At 44.8% G+C, this 17547-nt stretch overlaps 2 protein-coding genes across 4 annotated transcripts in view; one reads left to right on the top strand and one right to left on the bottom strand.

Annotated features, from left to right (window-relative positions):
- UEVLD (UEV and lactate/malate dehyrogenase domains) overlaps positions 1-7956 on the bottom strand; it is a 46137-nt gene extending 38181 nt beyond the window's left edge. For both annotated transcript variants that reach the window (XR_009245309.1, XM_012929401.3), the window contains exons 1-3: positions 7811-7956; positions 4575-4659; positions 2399-2464 (exon numbers count right to left, since the gene is read on the bottom strand). Coding sequence is in view for 1 of the 2 variants with exons in the window: in XM_012929401.3 (XP_012784855.2) it covers positions 2399-2464; positions 4575-4659; positions 7811-7852 (193 nt within the window). In the remaining variant the exon portion in view is untranslated. The remainder of the gene's footprint in view (positions 1-2398; positions 2465-4574; positions 4660-7810) is intronic.
- A 4016-nt stretch (positions 7957-11972) lies between these two features.
- Positions 11973-16728, top strand: MISFA (mitochondrial sheath formation associated). 2 transcript variants are annotated; one of them, XR_009245238.1, is made up of 3 exons: positions 11973-12210; positions 15642-15738; positions 16580-16728. XR_009245238.1 is itself a non-coding variant. In XM_036495002.2 (2 exons), exons 1-2 carry the CDS (start codon positions 12142-12144, stop codon positions 12703-12705), a joined length of 162 nt encoding a protein of 53 aa, XP_036350895.2. In that variant the 5' UTR covers positions 11973-12141; the 3' UTR covers positions 12706-12829. The 2 variants fall into 2 exon arrangements, 1 of the variants encoding a protein (XP_036350895.2); XM_036495002.2 differs by lacking the exons at positions 15642-15738; positions 16580-16728 and adding an exon at positions 12613-12829.
- Positions 16729-17547: the final 819 nt, after the last annotated feature.

Raw genomic sequence — 17547 nt, 5'->3', positions numbered from 1 at the left:
AGCCACACTTAAAATATGTGCAAAAACGAATCTTAAGATAGAACTCTGATAATTTACTTTGGCCAATACATCTTTTGATAGTTATTCCTTTCATAGTCATATACATTCTTTTTTTTTTTGGAAAGTCAAATATACAGAGAGGCGGAGAGACAGAGAAAGATCTTCTGTCCAATGGTTTACTACCCACGTGACCACAACAACCGGTGCTGCGCCGATCTGAAACCAGGAGCCAGGAACTTCTTCCGGGTCTCCCACACAGGTGCAGGGTCCCAAAGGTTTGGGCCGTCCTCAACTGCTTTCCCAGGCCACAAGCAGGGAGCTGGATGGGAAGTGGAGCTGCTGGGCTTAGAACCGGCGCCCATATGGGATCCCGGTGCATTCAAGGCGAGGACTTTCGCCACTAGGCCACGCCACCGGGCCCTAGGAACTGAAACTTAAGTCTAGTCTGTCCAAAGACCTGTCATGGAGCCATGTTCTTAAGAATGTATATGACTGGGTCCGGTGCGGTGGCCTAGATTTGAAAGCACCAGGCTCCCATGTGGGTGCCGGTTCTAATCCCGGCAGCTCCACTTCCCATCCAGCTCCCTGCTTGTGGCCTGGGAAAGCAGTTGAGGACGGCCCAATGCATTGGGACACTACACCCGCGTGGCAGACCCAGAAGAGGTTCCAGGTTCCCGGCATCGGATCGGCGCAGCACCGGCCCATTGTGGCTCACTTGGGGAGTGAATCATCGGACGGAAGATCTTCCTCTCTGTCTCTCCTCCTCTGTGTATATCTGGCTGTAATAAAATGAATAAAACTTAAAAAAAAAACTCTATAACTGTGTGAAATGTATGAGCAGGGTACTTGTCAAGACTCCACTGCATTGGATGAGATTTGGACCCTAGCGTGCTAGCAATAAAGTTCCTTTGCTTTTGCATTAAAAAAAAAAATGGCTGCTCAGGAGAAAACATACCTTAGGTTCCCCATTTCACCAGCCACGGCTTTAGGCATGTTGCTTAACTGCCCTGTGCCTGACTTCCGTCTACAAAATGAAGACAATAATGGTGCCTTTCTTACACAACTGTGACAAAATTAGTTGACATGTGTAAAATGTCAACAGTGCATGACCTGTTAGGCAGTATGAAGGGTATTTTTTATATCACACTCATGTTAGAAATAGACTAGCTGACAGAGGCCAGTGCCATGGTATAGCAAATAAAGCCAACACCTGCAATTCTGACATCTCATGGGCGCAGGTTCATGTCCTGGCTGCTCCACTTCGGATCCACATTTGTTCTGGTGGCCTGGGAAAAGCAGGGAAAGATGACCCAAGTGTTTGAGTCCCTGCATCCAACTGGGAGACCTGAATGAAGCTCCTGACTCCTATCTTTGGCCTGGCCCACCCCTGGCTGTTGTGGCCACCCAGGAAGAGAACCAGCATATGGAAGATCTCTCTTTGTCTCTCCCTCTCTCTTTAACTCTTTCAAATGAATAAATAGATGTTAAAGAAAATAAAAACACAATAAATGGGTATGAAAATAAATTAGTGGGTGCAAACAGTATTTTTAAATGGAACTGAACAGAAAATAAATGTATGAAAAGCAGCATGGAATTTTGGTTACATACCTTCATAGACATATATCTTGGAACCAGCTCGTGTCATTCTGCCTTTTGAATAAATAAGGAAGACTTTTTGTTTTTATTATGAATGGATAATGGAGCTGGCCTTGTGGCACAAGTTGAACCACTCCTTGGAGCATGAGCATCCAATATGGCTGCTGATTAGAGTCTTGGTTGCTCCACTTCCAGTCCAGCTGCCTGCTAATGTGCTTGGGGAAGTAGCGGAAGATTCTCCAAGCACTTGGGCCCTGGACTCTATGTAGGTGACCAGGACAAAGCTGCTGGCTCCCGGCTTTGGCTTGGCCAGTCTTGCCTGTTGGGCCATTGGGCAAGTGAACCAGTGGATGATTATTTCTTTCTCTCTCTCCCTCTCTCTTTAACTCTGTCTATAAATAAATACATCTTTTAAAAAAAATACTACAAAATTTTTAATAATGATATTCAATTGGGAATAAGCCAGAAACTGCATGACATGGAAACCACAGGCATATTCAATGGGCGCGGGAGAAGGGAAATTTTTAATGATAAAATGAAGAGGATGACATACATTATGTTGGTCACGGTGAGTATTACCTTGCAGGAGTATTTTCACTGGCCCTTGTGCAAGTCTGTGGGACTAGCAGTCTTGGCTTGGCGGGTTCTTAGTAGCTACAGTGCATGGCAATCATCTTTTATAAACTCCTGATTTCATTTATTATTATTCTAATTTAGCTAGGGCTTGACACAAATTCCATTCCTTTTTTATAAGTAATTCTTTTACATATAGAAAGCGAACAAATATAGTTCTTATACTTACCCTGATACATCACAGGAATAGTGCCAGTAAAATTCAGCAGGTCTTTCTGGGAACTATCTTTAAAAACTAAAAGGGAAAAAAAATCCCCCAAATGTGCCATTAGACGTATGAAGAACTTGTATTAAGGTGAGCAGGTGAACACAGGTGTATGTGTATGTATGCATAATACCATCCCACACACGTTCCACAATCTCTAAATACCATCCCTTGGCAATCATTAAACATACAAACATGGGGAAATTATTAGATAAAGTTTATTCAGAAAACAATGAGCACAGATCAGAGAACATAGGACTTCTACATTAAAGCAGGTCCCAAGTTCTAACACCACTTTCCCCACTTAGAGTGACTCTTAATCACATCAATCTCTTTGATTGTCAGTTTTGTCACTGGTAAAACTAATACAGTGTTTCACAAAATGGCCATAAGGATTGAAGGAGATAGCATGAAAATTCTTCCTTAGAAGTAGAGTATTAGGGGTCAGCATTGTGGTGCCGTAGGTTAAGCCACAGCCTGTGACACCAGCATCCCATGAGTGCTGGTTCAAGTCCCAGCTGCGCTACTTCTGATACAATTCCCTGTTAATGCACCCAAGAAAAGCAGTGGAGAATGGCCCAAGTATTTGGGTCCCTGCCACACAGTTGAGATATCTGGATGGAGTTCCCACCTCATACTTCAAGGCTTCTGCTCAGCCAAGCCCAGCTATTGCAGTCACTTGGAAGGGGTGAACCAGTAGATAAAGACTTTTTCTTTCTTTCTCTTCCTCTGTAACCTTGCTTTTCAAACAAATATATATATATATATATATATATATATATATATATTTACATATATATATAAAAATATTATAGGGGCTGGTGCCATGGCCTAGAAGGTTAAGCCTCTGTCTGTGGCACCAGTATCCCAAGTGGACACTGGTTTCAGTCATAACTGCTTCACTTTCTTTTCTTCTCTCTCTCTCTTTTTAAGATTTTACTTACTTTTTATTGGAAAGTCAGATTTACAGAGAGAAGGAGATACAGAGGAAGATCTTGCATCTGCTGCAATCCCCAAGTGGCCTCAATGACTACAGCTAAGCCTATCCGAAGCCAGGAGCTTCTTCTGGGTCTCCCATGCTAGTGCAGGATCCCAAGGCTTTGGCTGTTCTCTACTGCTATCCCAGGCCACAAGCAGGGAGCTGGATGGGAAGTGGAGCATCCGGGACATGAAAACCAGTACCTGTATGGAATGCGGCGCATACAAGGTGAGGACTTTAACCACTAAGCTTTCACACCAGGCTCAGCAGCTCCAGATTTGATCCAGCTCTCGGTTGGTGGCCTGGGAAAACGACAGGGGATAGTCCAGATGCTTGGGCCCTGACACCCATGTGGGAGATCCAGAAGAAGCTCCTGATCCTGCTCCTGGCTTCAGACCAACCCAACTCCAGCTGTTGTAGCCATTTGAGGAGCGAACCCGAGATCTGTCTCTCCTCTCTCTACAACTCTGCATTTCAAGTAAAATTTGTTAAACAGTATTATAAAACATAGACATATTACTAAATATTGTCACTGGTTAACAAATCAGTCACAAACCTTTTATAATCAAAAAAATTTTAAAAGCTTATTTTTAAAAGCAAACTTTTAGAAAGATTATTATTTTTTTGGTTTCTCTCATTTCATTATTTTCAATCTTTTATCAATACTCACATCCCTAAGATAAAAACAGACTCTTTTTCAGTGTTAGTCACAAGAGTCGACTATACAATGGCTAGAGACAATGGCTTTGAATACAGAAAAACAGAAAAAGGAAAGCAAGAACTAAGTGCTGTTGAATAACTTCTAGAAACAGAAAAGCAAGTCTCCCTCAGAACCTCCAAAAAGGAATAAAGACTTGCTGACACCCTGAATTTGTAAGCCATAAAACCTGTGCTGGCTTTCAGTTTATGAACTGCACTATAGTAAACTTGTATCTTTTCAAGCTGGTTATGTTTATGATAGTTCCTTACAGCAGCAATAGAAAACTAACACAATATATACTATATTAATTCAAATGTCTTCAGAAACTACAGATCACATTAGGGTCACTCAAAATCATGGGATAAAGTGGAGAAATAAGAAAGTATGATTTTGAAACTTTCTAGGACTGAATAGCTAATATTTTCAATAATGTGGCAAAAACTAGAGGATATGATTCTTACCATAGGTATCCATGGAATATCTAAAATGTGGGAAAAATGTATTTACATTCTTCAGTTCTTCCACAGTTAAATCTCTGAATTTGTACTAAAAAGAGAAAAATGAACATGAAATAAAAATAAAGTTATGAGCAATGAAGTAATTACAGTTAATATTTGACTGAGCTGTTACTATGTGCTGGGCCCCAGGTTGTAAGCTTTACAAACACAAACTGATTTCATGTTTTAAACAATGACCTATGATACAGCTAGGGCTTATAACATCTCTATTTTATAAAAGAATAAAATGAAAGCTACAGAATCAAAATATTTGCTGAGAAAGACAGCAGGTTAAGTTGTGAAGCCAGAATTCAAGCTCTTGGCTCAGCCCCAGTTGAAATATGCATACTACCGAACAAAAGCAATGTTTGTGCTGTTTTCTGCTTACAGAAGCCATTTTCCATGTCCTTAACATTCTTTGAAAATATGATTACTGATATCTGTACAAGGTTATAGCAGAATTTATTTAGCTGCAAAAACTACTATAAAACTTTGTTAAAAGGCATAAATAACACTTTTCCTTAGAGCTTGAAAACCTAAATATCATTATCAAATATCTGATTTTTTTGACATCTGAAAAAAAAAAAGAACTTGTTTAACCTGTCCTGAAAAATACATCATCTTCACTGCAAATAAAACATTCCTTCTTAGTGTCTATGGCACTCTGAGAGTTCTGTATAACTGCAGAGAGCGGTGCCTTTGACAGTGCACAGACTCAAAAGGCACAGGTGCTTCACCAAAGAGAACAGCGTCAGAGATTCAAACACTAAAGCCAGCATGCTGCTACAAAAATGAGAAATCAAATAAAATTTCAACTTTATACAAATGCACTGTATTTATTCAGGAGTTTGGCATTTATGGCCATCTAGAGTACTCTTCTATGAATGATATTGCTCAAATTTAAGACCCGCTGAGCAGTATTAGGTGGAGTGACATCATAAAATATATTTCTTTTAGCAGGAGGGAATCTATAGGTAGAGGGCAATATTCTTTCAGGAGTAGCTAAGTGAGTTTATCCAGTGTAATTTAGCTAGGAAGCAGAAAACAGAAATTAGGGAACCAGAAAGGTTTTTTTTTTTTTAAAGTATAATATTTAACATAAATGGAAATTTGTATATGTATTTTTATATTTATATATATCCTTATATTTAAACACATATACATGTCTGTGCATATGCACACACATTTTGAAAAAATAACAAACACTGGAGAAGCAACTCATGCTCTGAAACAGTGCTGTTCCAAAAAACCTTCTGATTTGAACATCTGTCAAGGCACAGATAATCATTCACATCAACTGGATAAACAATTTCAATTCTGGTTCAGGCAAGTTCAGGCAAGACACAGGCAAGTTCAACAGAAATGACCTGAATGTATGGTTTCTGCATGGAGAAGTCTTAAGATTAAGAATCACTGGGGGCCCAGCACAGTAGCCTAGTGGCCTGTCCTTGCACGTGCCCAAGATCCCATATGGGCGTCTGTTCATGTCCCTTTGGCCCCATTTCCCATCCAGCTCCCTGCCTGTGGCCTGGGAAAGCAGTCAAGGATGGCCCAAGGCTTTGGGATCCTGCATCCACATGAGATACCCAGAAGAAGCTCCTGGCTCGGCTCAGCTCCAGCCGTTGTGGTCACTTGGGGAGTGAATCACTGGATGGAAGATCTTCCTCTCTGTCTCTCCTCCTCTCTGTATATCTGACTTTCAAATAAAAATAAATAAATCTTAAAGCAAGAAAAAGAATCATCACCATCAGTGGGGACCCAAGTTGTAGGCAAGCAATGTATGCCTGGGTGTCCCATATCAGCATTGGCTCCACTTCTGATCCTGATCCCAGCTAACGCAGCCGGTAAAGCAGCACAAGACGGTCCTAGTCCTCGGGCCCCTGTGCCCACGTGGCAGACCTGGAAGGAGCTCCTGGCGCCTGGCTTTCATTTGACCCAGCGTTCACAATTGTGGCCATTTGGGGAGTGAACTAGGGGATGGAAGATCTCTGCTACTCTGCTTTCTCAGAGAAATAAAAATAAACCTTGGGGAAAACAAAGAGGTCCAAAGGTGTCTTTGACCCGGAAACTCACTTTAGTAAGGCATCATAAACTCGGTCAGACTGTGGGACCAGCTTTCCACCCTTCAACCTTCCAAGATTAAGAGGCTCTCTTGCGGTGAGCAGAACAGTATACGTATGAAAAATATAATTGTGTGTAACACCCCTCCTCTTACAGTGTGAAATGTGTGAAATACTAGTTAATATAATGCAACGTTAACTCGTGTGTAACATTCCCCATCCGAGTAAGCAATAGTAGGTGATGTATTAGGACTAGCCCAGGAGTGTGTATAGTCAAGTCTGCAAGCAGAGAGCAGACAAGCTAAAGGCCACCCAAACAGCAGCAAGCACTGAGCCAACAAACTGGGTCGGAGAAGGGACCCTGTGAGGCAACCGCTCTCAACTAGCTGGTAGACAGAGGCAAAACTCTGTCTCCAGTGCTCCGAGCGCCAGCCAAAGAGAGCCTGGCACCGCTCTGATGCCACCCTCTACCCCAAGACACCCGAGACGACCGCCTCATCTCCCACCTTCCTACTTTCTCCAGGAACACAGAGCAAGTAAGCAGCAGGGCCTCAGGACGCCTCCTCCGCCCAGAGATGAAGCGGCTCACGAGGCCTTCGGGCGGAAGAGTGACCTAGGCCCGGGTGTGCGTGCATAAAGAACAATCCTGTAGTCTCTTATTTGTGCTCAAAGGCAACAAAACTCCTCGCGACATCTTCTGGCCCTTCCAGTCGGTCTTCATTCCTGCATGTACCCAGGCCTGCCATGGGCAGTTATTCAGCGCCATAGCATGGTCAAGCATGGTGCCAGGCAAAGGGAAGACACAAAAGGTCCCCGGTTCACACCAAGAACAAGGTTGGTAAGTAAGTACTTCACAATGTGATTAGGGCAGGTGGAAGGGAATGATTTAACGCTCAGAATATGACAGCTTGGCTGCGGCCAGAGAAGAAGGGGGCGTGAGGACCCGCCGGAGAGGCAGCGCCCAGGCCCCCGCAGGAAAAGAGGACAGAGAGAGGAAGAGAGGGAAGCCCGCCCGACCCTGCAGCCAACCTGGGGAGCAGAAGACAAGCCCGGAAACGCGAAGAACAGCCAGGCCAGGGCCGGAGACACCCCGGCACCCCGATCCCAGCACCCCAGGCCCGGCCCAGCGAGCGCCCGCACCTTGCCGAGCAGCCCTCTCAGAGCTTCGCAGTCGAACTCCATCTCCAGCCAGGTCCCCAAGCCCCGTCCCGCGTGCCCAGCCCCTGGGCTCTCTTCCGCTCTCGTCGCTGCTCCAGCACCGAAGCCGCGGAGGATCAAACTTCCCAAGCAGTCCAAGGCCACGCCCCTTCCAGGACTGCGCTGCCCAGCTCTCGGCCTGGAGCAGCGGGAATCCGGAGCCTGCAGCCAGCTGCAGCAGGGCCAGAGCGCGCGGGCGGCAGCTGGCTGGAAAAGGGCTCGGGGACCGAGAAGGACCTAAGTGGAAGCGGCAAATGAGGTAGAAATGACAAGTGGAATTTTAAAGTGATATGTTAAGTTTGGCAGAGTATCAGAAAAGGAACAAGACCGAAAATATGGGGAAGATGAGTTAGTGGAACTTGAACAGCAAAAACTCGTGGACTGGGAAATGGGAAACAGTCGGGAGCAGCCCTGTGGCAGAAGTGGGTAGGTGCATCCCAGTGGTGCAGTGTTGGGTGAATGCGAATGAAGCAGCTTAGGGGGAAGTAGGATTGGGGGACACAGTTTGAAAACTGGAGGGAGGAGGTTTTCTGGAAAGGGAAGGTGAAGAGGCATTGGAGCTCAGAGTGATTTCCAGCAGGTTCCCCTTGGTTTGGGAGTTTACTTACCTTTTCTGTATGTCTGGCTTGAGCCACAGTGATTAAAAAGTCATGAACTGGGTATTGTCATTGTCAAGAGGCAGGCAGGACCATGATTGTATTCACAGAAAAACCAAGGCCGCTGATTCAATTAGGGAACGCACGTGACAAATGGAAGGAGCATGTGTTTATTCAATCAGAAAGCGTTTGTTGAGAATTTGCTGCTTGCCAACCATTTAGCTTTCTAGGTCTGAGGCTATAGCAAAATAGACAAAAAAAATCTGCTGTCAAGTAAGACTGTCATCCTTTCATTAGTTAGAAGGAGAGCAAAACAGTACACTGGGTAAGGAAATTAAAAAGGGGTTAGTGTGGCAGAGAATAAAGATATAGAGGGATTGAGTGAGGGGGTCAGGGTAGGTCTCACTGAGACGTGCAGCAGTAACAATTCCAAATTAGATGATAACCAAGGCGTGGTTCTTAGATAGGCATGTGTCTGGGGAGGCTCAAAGCAGCCAGGGTGCCCGGAGGAGAAAGAAATAACAAGTGAAAAGGCGTAAGTGGGGGACTGAGTCAGAGAAGTAAGTGATAGGGAAAAAGTATTCAGAAATAAAGTGATTTTTCCTGTACAATCCTCAAACCTACAGCCTCAGCCTCACCCAAGCTGGTTAGAAATGACACTCACTTTGCCATTTTTAAAAAGATATATATATATATATATATATATATATATATATGGCAGAGTTACAGATACAGAGGAAAAGATCTTCTATCTGCTGGTTTTTTCCCCATGTGGCTGCAGTGGCTGGAGATGAGCCAGCCGATCCAAAGCCAGGAGCAGGAGTTTTCTCTGGATCTCCCATGTGGAGGCCCAAGGATTTGGGCCATCCTCTACTGCTTTCCCAGGCCACAAGCAGGTTGCTGGATGGAAGTGGAGCAGCCAGAACATGAACCGGTACACCTATGGGATGTCAGTGATACAGATAATGGTTTAACAAGCTGTGCCACAGCACCAGCCTGACACATTGGTTGTACAGTAAAAATGAATGAATTTATCACATGAAAATTATACTTCATAGGGCTATTACTAAAACAAAAATGAAACATGTTGGGTCTTTATTAGCAAATGAATCAGAGAGATCCTGTGATATATTGTTACAGGAAAAAAGTAAGTTTAAAAGTAGCATGTGAATTACGATCGCCTTTAATTAAACAACACTGAGGGAAAGCCTAAATCCCCATGTAAACTTATATGGGTATTGTCATTTATTTCTTAAAGATTTTTTTAATTGAAAAGATGGAGTTGGGCCCGGCATGATAGTGTAGCAGTTAAAGTCCTCGCTTTGAATGTGCCAGGATCCCATATGGGCGCCGGTTCTAATCCCGGAAGCCCCGCTTCCCATCCAGCTCCCTGTCTGTGGCCTGGGAAAGCAGTCAAGGACGGCCCAGTGCTTTGGGCCCCTGCACCCACATGGGAGAACTGGAAGAAGCTCCTGGATCCTGGCTTCGGATTGGCTCAGCTCCAGCCGTTGTGGCCGCTTGGGGAATAAACCATTGGATGGAAGATCTTTCTGTCTCTCCTCCTTTCTGTATATCTGCCTTTCCAATAAACATAAATAAATCTTAAAAGAAAGGAAAAGATGGAGTTACAGAGAGATAGGGACAGAGAGAAATTTTCCACCCACCATGGCCAGGACTAGCCGGGCCCAAAGCTAGCAGCTTGGAGCTTTATCTGGGTTTCCCGTGTGGGAGGAAGGGGCTTAAGCACTTAGGCCATCTTCTGTAGCTTTCCCAGACACATGAACAGGTAGCTGGATTGGAAGTGGAGCAGCCAGGAATCGAATCAATGCCAGTATGGCTGCTTGTGTTCCAGGCAGTGGTTTTATGTGCTGCAACTCAATGCCAGCCCAAGCTACTGCCATTTGTAAGCTCATGGAGAGGACTTTGGCTGAGGATGTATACTAAAAATAATGTTACAGAATGGGGTGAGATTTAAGAGCATTACCAAAAGTCTGGTCCTTATCAGTGGTGCTGGGATACTGACAACATTTTGAGGATAAAGGAAATAGAATGTTCCATAGTCCAGTGGTAGATGAAGAAGGTAGCCCAGTAGAGTCTTAAGAACTACTATACTCCTCTATGAGGACAGTCTGGGGGCTTTTAAGAAGTGCAAAAGGGGGGTTCGGGCTGCTGGAAACAGGAGCAGTTATGTGCTGAAGCTAGTGTGGGTCCGATAGCAACACAGGATATTTTTTCAGTCTCAGACATCAGCACTCTTCCTTGAGAAACTTGCTTGAATGCTAGGCTTTATCCTAACGAGGGCATAGCAGGCTGCCCATAGCACAACTAAGCAGCTACACAATGTTACTTTTCTGGGGTCTGAAAGAGCAAATTATGGCATGTAAGGAGAGTTTTAGGATTTGATTACCCATGATGAAACCCACCCAGCCTAAAGTCTACGCTGTCTGTGACCTTGTTGTTTGTGCTCTTTGCATTCTGTTACCGTAAAGCCAATCCCTGCTCAGGTGACCCAAACTTCCGGTCTTTGTGAATGTGCCAAACCAGAATAACGAGGACAAGATTTGAGGATAAAGGACAACTAATGTTTAATGTGCCCGTGTATGAGGATTATAGTGGACGAGGGCAGGGGCATGTCTCAAAAAACTACTGTCTTCCTCGGTGAGGGCAGCTTAGGACAAAAGGACCGCTGCTGATGTAGCTGATGTCAGGAGTAGCTGGCTGCTGCCTGGTAACAGAATATTAAATGTCAATGCAGCTGTCTGAGAAGCTTCCTTGATGACTTGACTGTCAGGAGGAAGGACCAAGCAGGATGTTCTGTTAAACTTAGCAGCTACAAAATGTGATTTGCCTGGGGTCTGAGAGAGGTGAAGTATTGTGTTAGCAGATTTCAGTGTTTCATTAACCAGGAGGAAGCCTGCTCACCCCAGTGCCTATGCTTATTATGTCCATAGTTATTCATAGCCCTGTACATTTGCACCTTCAGATGACTTTCCCAAGGCTGCTTTCTGGAATTCACAAACAAGCATGAAAAATCTGTTGCATTGAACAGGCACTCTAATAAGTCACAAGCTTAGTAGCTTACCTTTTGCTTATCAGAATATGAAAAAGAAAAGAAAAATGTATTCAGTATGACAAGGGAAAGAAAGCAGAAATATTAAGGGCTTTTAAAAAAATGTATCTTTGACTGACCTGGCCAGGCTACAGCACCCACTGGCAAATGCCAAGGTGAGGTGGGCTTTCCCAGACTGGGCTGCAGCACCCAACCAGCACATGTGAAACCCAGGGGGTTGTGGGGACAGACCCAGTGGGGGAACTGCAGGAAGCTCCCCTACTGGGCCACTACTTCCATTGGTGAGCATAAGAGCTGGGATGTGGGCAGACCAAGCCAGGCATGGCCACAGTATCTGATGACCTACAGAGCTTCCTTTGTGCTCAGCTGCTGGTCTGGGCAGTCACTGGTGTGCTGGGAGCCCAAACTGGAGGACCAGTGATGTCACAATGCTCTCCTAGATGCCAGCTTCTCCACTAGGGGTTTGCATGCCCCTGGGAGCCACAGACTGGAAATGACATGTGAGACCTCTACCAATTGAGGGTTTCATGAGCACGCTCCTTTGCCAAGATCTTGGCGACTTGTCAGTCTCACCCTGTGTTATTATAGCATAGAAATTACTTCTGATCATGATTGTGCTTGGCTGGATGCTTTTTGTTGGATTTGCATGTTACATGGGCACATTTCCAGTGATCACAGTAAGTAGCAGCCCTGCCTATATAGCCCCGGGTGTAAGTCCCAGCTCACCCTACCAACTAGGCTTTCTGACCAAATGGGAAAGGTAGTTGAATAATTGGAAGTCACTAATTGGAAGTCGGGGGGTGTTGCAAAAATGGTGAGTTTCCCAAGCTTCTTCCCCTCCTTTTTTCATGTATGTTTGTTTTCCCCTTGGATTGTAACTTGAGTTGTTTCAAGCCAGTACGGAATGCTTACAGTCTGTGGGAGACAGTACCTGACATGTAGAATTTAGACCAGGTGGCTCAGTGGCAGCGGGTAGGAAGGGGAGCAGTGTGGATCCAGGGGGCCTTTCAGCGCCCCTCCAGTTACCCCTGGAGCCAGCACATGGAGCCACCACTGCTTTACTGTTTTTTCTGCCTCAGCCTCCAACCCTGAAGTGGAAAGAGAAGCGGCCCGTTCAGGGGAGGAAGACACAGCAGAGGAGTCAGGCTGTGGAGGAAGATCTGCTTCTGTAAGTGCGCAGGCAGTATCCACTAGGCTGGACACTTCCACTTCCAGGAAACTTAGCAGCACCCTGTAAACTCACTGAAGAGCTCTTAGTCCTCTGGAAAATACAATAAACTGTGGAAGGGAAAAGGACTGAGGCATGTGGTGGAAAAACAGGACAGCAGGGCGACTTCCAAAGACCTGCTGACAACCTAGCCTTGAAGCTATTTTTCCAGACATTCATTCTTCCTACAAACACTAGAATGTATTCTACAACCATTTTCTTTTTTTAAAATTAATTTTACTTTTACTTGAAAGGCAGGTTTTAAAAAAAGATTTGTTTATATTTATCAGAAAGGTAGATTTGGGGCCCGGTGCAGTAGCCTGTTGCTAAAGTCCTCACCTTCAATGCCCGGGATCCCATATGGGCGCTGGTTCTAATCTCAGCAGCTCCACTTCCCATCCAGCTCCCTGCTTGTGGCCTGGGAGAGCAGTTGAGGACAGTCCAAAGCTTTGGGACTCTGCACCCGCGTGGGAGACCTGGAGGTTCCTGGCTCTTGGCTTTGGATTGGCGCAGCACCAGCAGTTGTGGTCACTTGAGGAGTGAATCACTGGACGGAAGATCTTCCTCTCTGTCTCTCCTCCTCTCTGTATATCTGACTTTGTAATAGAAAAATAAATCTTTAAAATAAGAAAATTTATTTAAAAAAAAGGAAGGTAAATTTAGAGAGAAGGAGACAGAAAGATACATACTCTGGTTCACTCCCCAAGTGGCTACAATGGCCAGAGCTGAGCCGATCCAAAGCCAGGAAACAGGAACTTCTTCTAAGTCTCCCACATGGGTGCAGGATCCCAAGACTTTGGGCCCCCTCATTCATTACTTTCTCAGGCCACAGGCAGGGAGCTGGCTGGGGAGTAGAGCAGCCGGAACACAAACTGCGGCTCATATGGGATGCTGTCACTTCAAAGTGTGAATTGAGCCTCCATCCCTACACCATAAATAGTGTTTTCAAAACCCTGTTAAGGAGATCCTGAATGAACTTGAACTTGAATTCAAGTCTGGTCTTTGCAACTAAGTAGTCATGTGACCTTAGAAAATATAATCAATTTTTATTAAAGATTTATTTATTTTTATTACAAAGTCAGATATATATAGAGGAGGAGAGACAGAGAGGAAGATCTTCCAGCCGATGATTCAACCCCAAGGAACTGTAACAGCCAGATCTGCACTAATCCAAACCAGAAGCCAGGAGCTCTTCCAGGTCTCCCACGTGTGTGCAGGTCCCAAGGCTTGGAGCTGTCCTCGACTGCCTTCCCTGGCCACAAGCAGGGAGCTGGATGGGAAGCGGGGCCACTGGGATTACAACTGGCGCCCATATGGGATCTCAGGTATGCAAGGCGAGGACTTTAGCTGCTAGACCACCACACCAGGCCCAGTATGATCAATTTTTTTATATGTCAGTTGTTCTACTAAACTAATGGTGTAAACCTCTTTTCTACCAAGGGCCATTAGAATACTTACAACATCATGCACAGGCCAAAGGTAACTTAGAAATAAACCTGCTGTATTCTTTTTTTGTTGTTGTTAAGATTTATTTATTTCTATTGGAAAGGTAGATGTACAGAGGAGGAGAGACAGGGAGAAAGATCTTCCATCTGCTGATTCATTCCTCAAGTGGCTACAACAGCAGTAGCTAAGCCAACTCAAAGCCAGGAGCCAGGAGCCTCCTCTGGGTCTCCCACCCAGGTGCTGGGTCCCAAGGCTTTGGGCCATCCTTGACTGCTTTTCCAGGGAACAGGCAGGGAGCTGGATATGAACTGGCACCCATTTGGGATCCTGGCATGTGCAAGGCAAGGACTTAAGCCACTAGGCTACCATTCCTGGAGTCAGCCTGCTGTATTCTTACTGAATTAACATACCTGAACAATTAATTCTCCAAGTTAATCAGGGTATTTATTTATTTTGCATAGCAATGATTTTTGCATATGATTGTATAACACCAACATTCGCATATTTTGGCAGGCAATGAATTTAGAAAGGTGTGGTGGGGGGCAGCTCATTGGTTCAGCTAGCTAATCCTCCACTTTCAAGCACTGGCATCCCATATGGACTCTGATTTGTGTCCTGGCTGCTCCAGTTCCCATCCAGCTTCTTGCTTATGGCCTGTGAAAGCAATGGAGGATGACCCATTTCCCTGGGTTCCTGCACTCACATGGGAGACAGAGGAAATTTTTGGCTCCTGGCTTCAGATTGGCTCAGGTCCAGTCATTGTGGCCATTTTGGGAGAAAACCAGTGAATGGAAGATCTTTCTCTCTTCTTCTCTCTGTAAATCTGCCTTCCAATTGAAAAACAAAGCAAAACAAAAAGGTGTAATGCTCACTAAGTCCTAACTACATGGTCAGAGAACAAGGCCCTTCTGATAAGACTTCTTTTTTAAAATTTTTTTCTTTATTTTTGACAATCTTTACATAGTTAATTAGGGCAAAAAAGGTTCAAGGGCTACAGAAAAGTGGGTAAGACTATTTTTTTTCCACATTGTTTTTTTCCTGTACCTGGGGTAAAGGGGGAGATAAAGGGAGAAGCCCCACCCAGGCTCCCACCCATCCCAGATCCCTGATGTGGGCCATGCTCAAGTGGTTTTGATAGTTCAACAGTTATGAATTGCTGCTGATAAGGTTTCTTTATCTCCGACTGTCCTAGCACCTGCCCAGCCTTGCCATAGCTGCCCACTCTGATTGGGTCTTTTAGGTCATGGACTGATGTCACAATTGGTATTGAGCCCTGTCTCCCACAGTGGTCATTGAGTGCCACTTTAGTTCAATCTAGAGTACAGAGTTCCTCAGGTAGCAGCTGCCATGCTGGGCCACCCACTGTGTGATGTTTAACAACGACAGCCCAGTTACCAGGATCCTGGGAACAGATCACGCTTGCTAGAACCATCCATTCATTCCCCTTGCATACAGCACCAGTTGACCAAGAAGCTGAGCCATGATTGTCGTCTTATGGATGCTTCTCATTGCAGGGACAATGTGGAAGGGATATAAGTATCCCCCAGGAGGGGTAAGTGGACCATCAGCTTTGCCCTGTACTCCCACTATGAAAGATTCCTTCAAATCACCAAACTAAGCATCAAAGTCCAACGTTTGTAAATTTGTAAACTTTTAAATTTTTTAAAAAGTTATTGTAGCTTGCCTAGTTCTATCAGGGATATTATTTACACTTAGGAGATTTCCTACTGGACTCTATGTGATCTCTTGTAGTTTCTTGTCTTCTTTTTAATAAACCTTCCTAGTTTGGAAATAGAGGAAAGGTCCAGAGTCAAAGCTTTCTGACTTGGGTGATCTAGTCTGTTAACACTAATATGACCTTTTATTATTTTATTTGACAGGCAGAGGTAGAGAGAGGGAAAGCCAGAGATCTTCCATCCCTGGTTGCTCCCTAGATGGCCACAACAGCCAGGGCTGGAGGTCAGAAGAAAGCTAAGAGCCAGAAACTCCGTCTGGGTCTCCCATGTGGGTGACAAGGTTCCAAGTACTTGGGCCATCTTCCACTGCCTTCTCAGGCACAGTAGCAGGGAACTGGACTGGATGGGCAGGTACAGTGCTCACATGGCAGTGTAACCTGCTATGCCAAAATGGTGACCCTTTGATAGCACTTTTTATATGCTCAGCCTTTCATTTATCATTTCCTAAATCAGTCCATCTTGGCAACTCCACGTGGTCACCTATGAAATGAAAGGTTATGGTGGTTGATACCTCTCTCCTCCTCACTACTAAGCCCCTGGCAGCTGGGTTCAGGGACAATAAGTGCAACAAAGTTGGACCCAGTCATCCCTTGGCCTCAGCCCTACCTACACCTTAATAACCATGGGATCCACCTGACACGCTTTTTTCCCCCTCAGACCCCAGTGGAAATAAGCAAAGATGATCCTGGTGAAGTGATGCAGCTCTGAAGTTCACCCTGACCAAGCTGTACAGCTCCTGTTGGTTTCACATAAAGTCATTGCACAAGATCCTGTCCTTTCATGTAAAAAGTTACTGCATTTTGTAAGATGAAGACGTGTATCATGTTAGCTCAAGCAGGGGTTGGGGCGGAGGTAAAGAGATAGGGTGGGCATGAGATGGGTCCGTCCTTGGTGTTGCATTGTCTCTAAAACTGGCATTAAGATGGCCCCAATTATGTGTCCTTTAGTATAGCGATGTTCCAGAGCTCTCCAGGCGTAGGTCCCAGGATTCAGAGGTAAAACGTTACATAAGGGCTAGAGGTAGCAGCGCCTTTTGAGCTTGTTCTTTCAGGGTATTTGTGGCCTTTTCATGGCTGCTACTAAGAGCTCAAAGCTTCCGTGCTATGAGGCAAGGGACTTCATTTTAACATTGGGGCTGGATACTAATAGCATTTAGTCCTTACAGTAACCTTCACAATCTGGATATTAGCTTCATTTGACGAAATGACAAAAATGCAGTTTTGAGGCTCTGCAGGTGCAGTCCAGATCAGATCCAGGCCTTCTCCTCTGTGCACCTTGATGAGCTAGATTCAAACGAGGAAGACTGCTATAGCCAAGACCTTGGTGCCTAAATATCTCCTTCACCAGAAAAGCCAAGAAGTTGCCTAATTATTTTGAAGGCAGCATATATAGAAACAAAAGTTAACCAATTAATCTCAATATGATATAGAGGTTGGGCGGGGGAGAAAGTGCCCAAAGGTAACTGAAACTCACTGCCCTTCCTAGCTAAGCACATCTTTTGGCTATATTGAAAACATTCTGTTGACAGTTAAATGGCACATTAGTATAAGTGGCCCTTTGGATTGAATACAGCACCCTTTTATTTATGTATTCATGTTGTCAAAATTAAGTTTTCAGATTATTGA

The sequence above is a fragment of the Ochotona princeps genome, chromosome 4 (genome assembly GCF_030435755.1).
Source record: "Ochotona princeps isolate mOchPri1 chromosome 4, mOchPri1.hap1, whole genome shotgun sequence".
Taxonomy (NCBI): domain Eukaryota; kingdom Metazoa; phylum Chordata; class Mammalia; order Lagomorpha; family Ochotonidae; genus Ochotona; species Ochotona princeps.
This window is presented reverse-complemented; position numbering and strand designations above follow the sequence as displayed.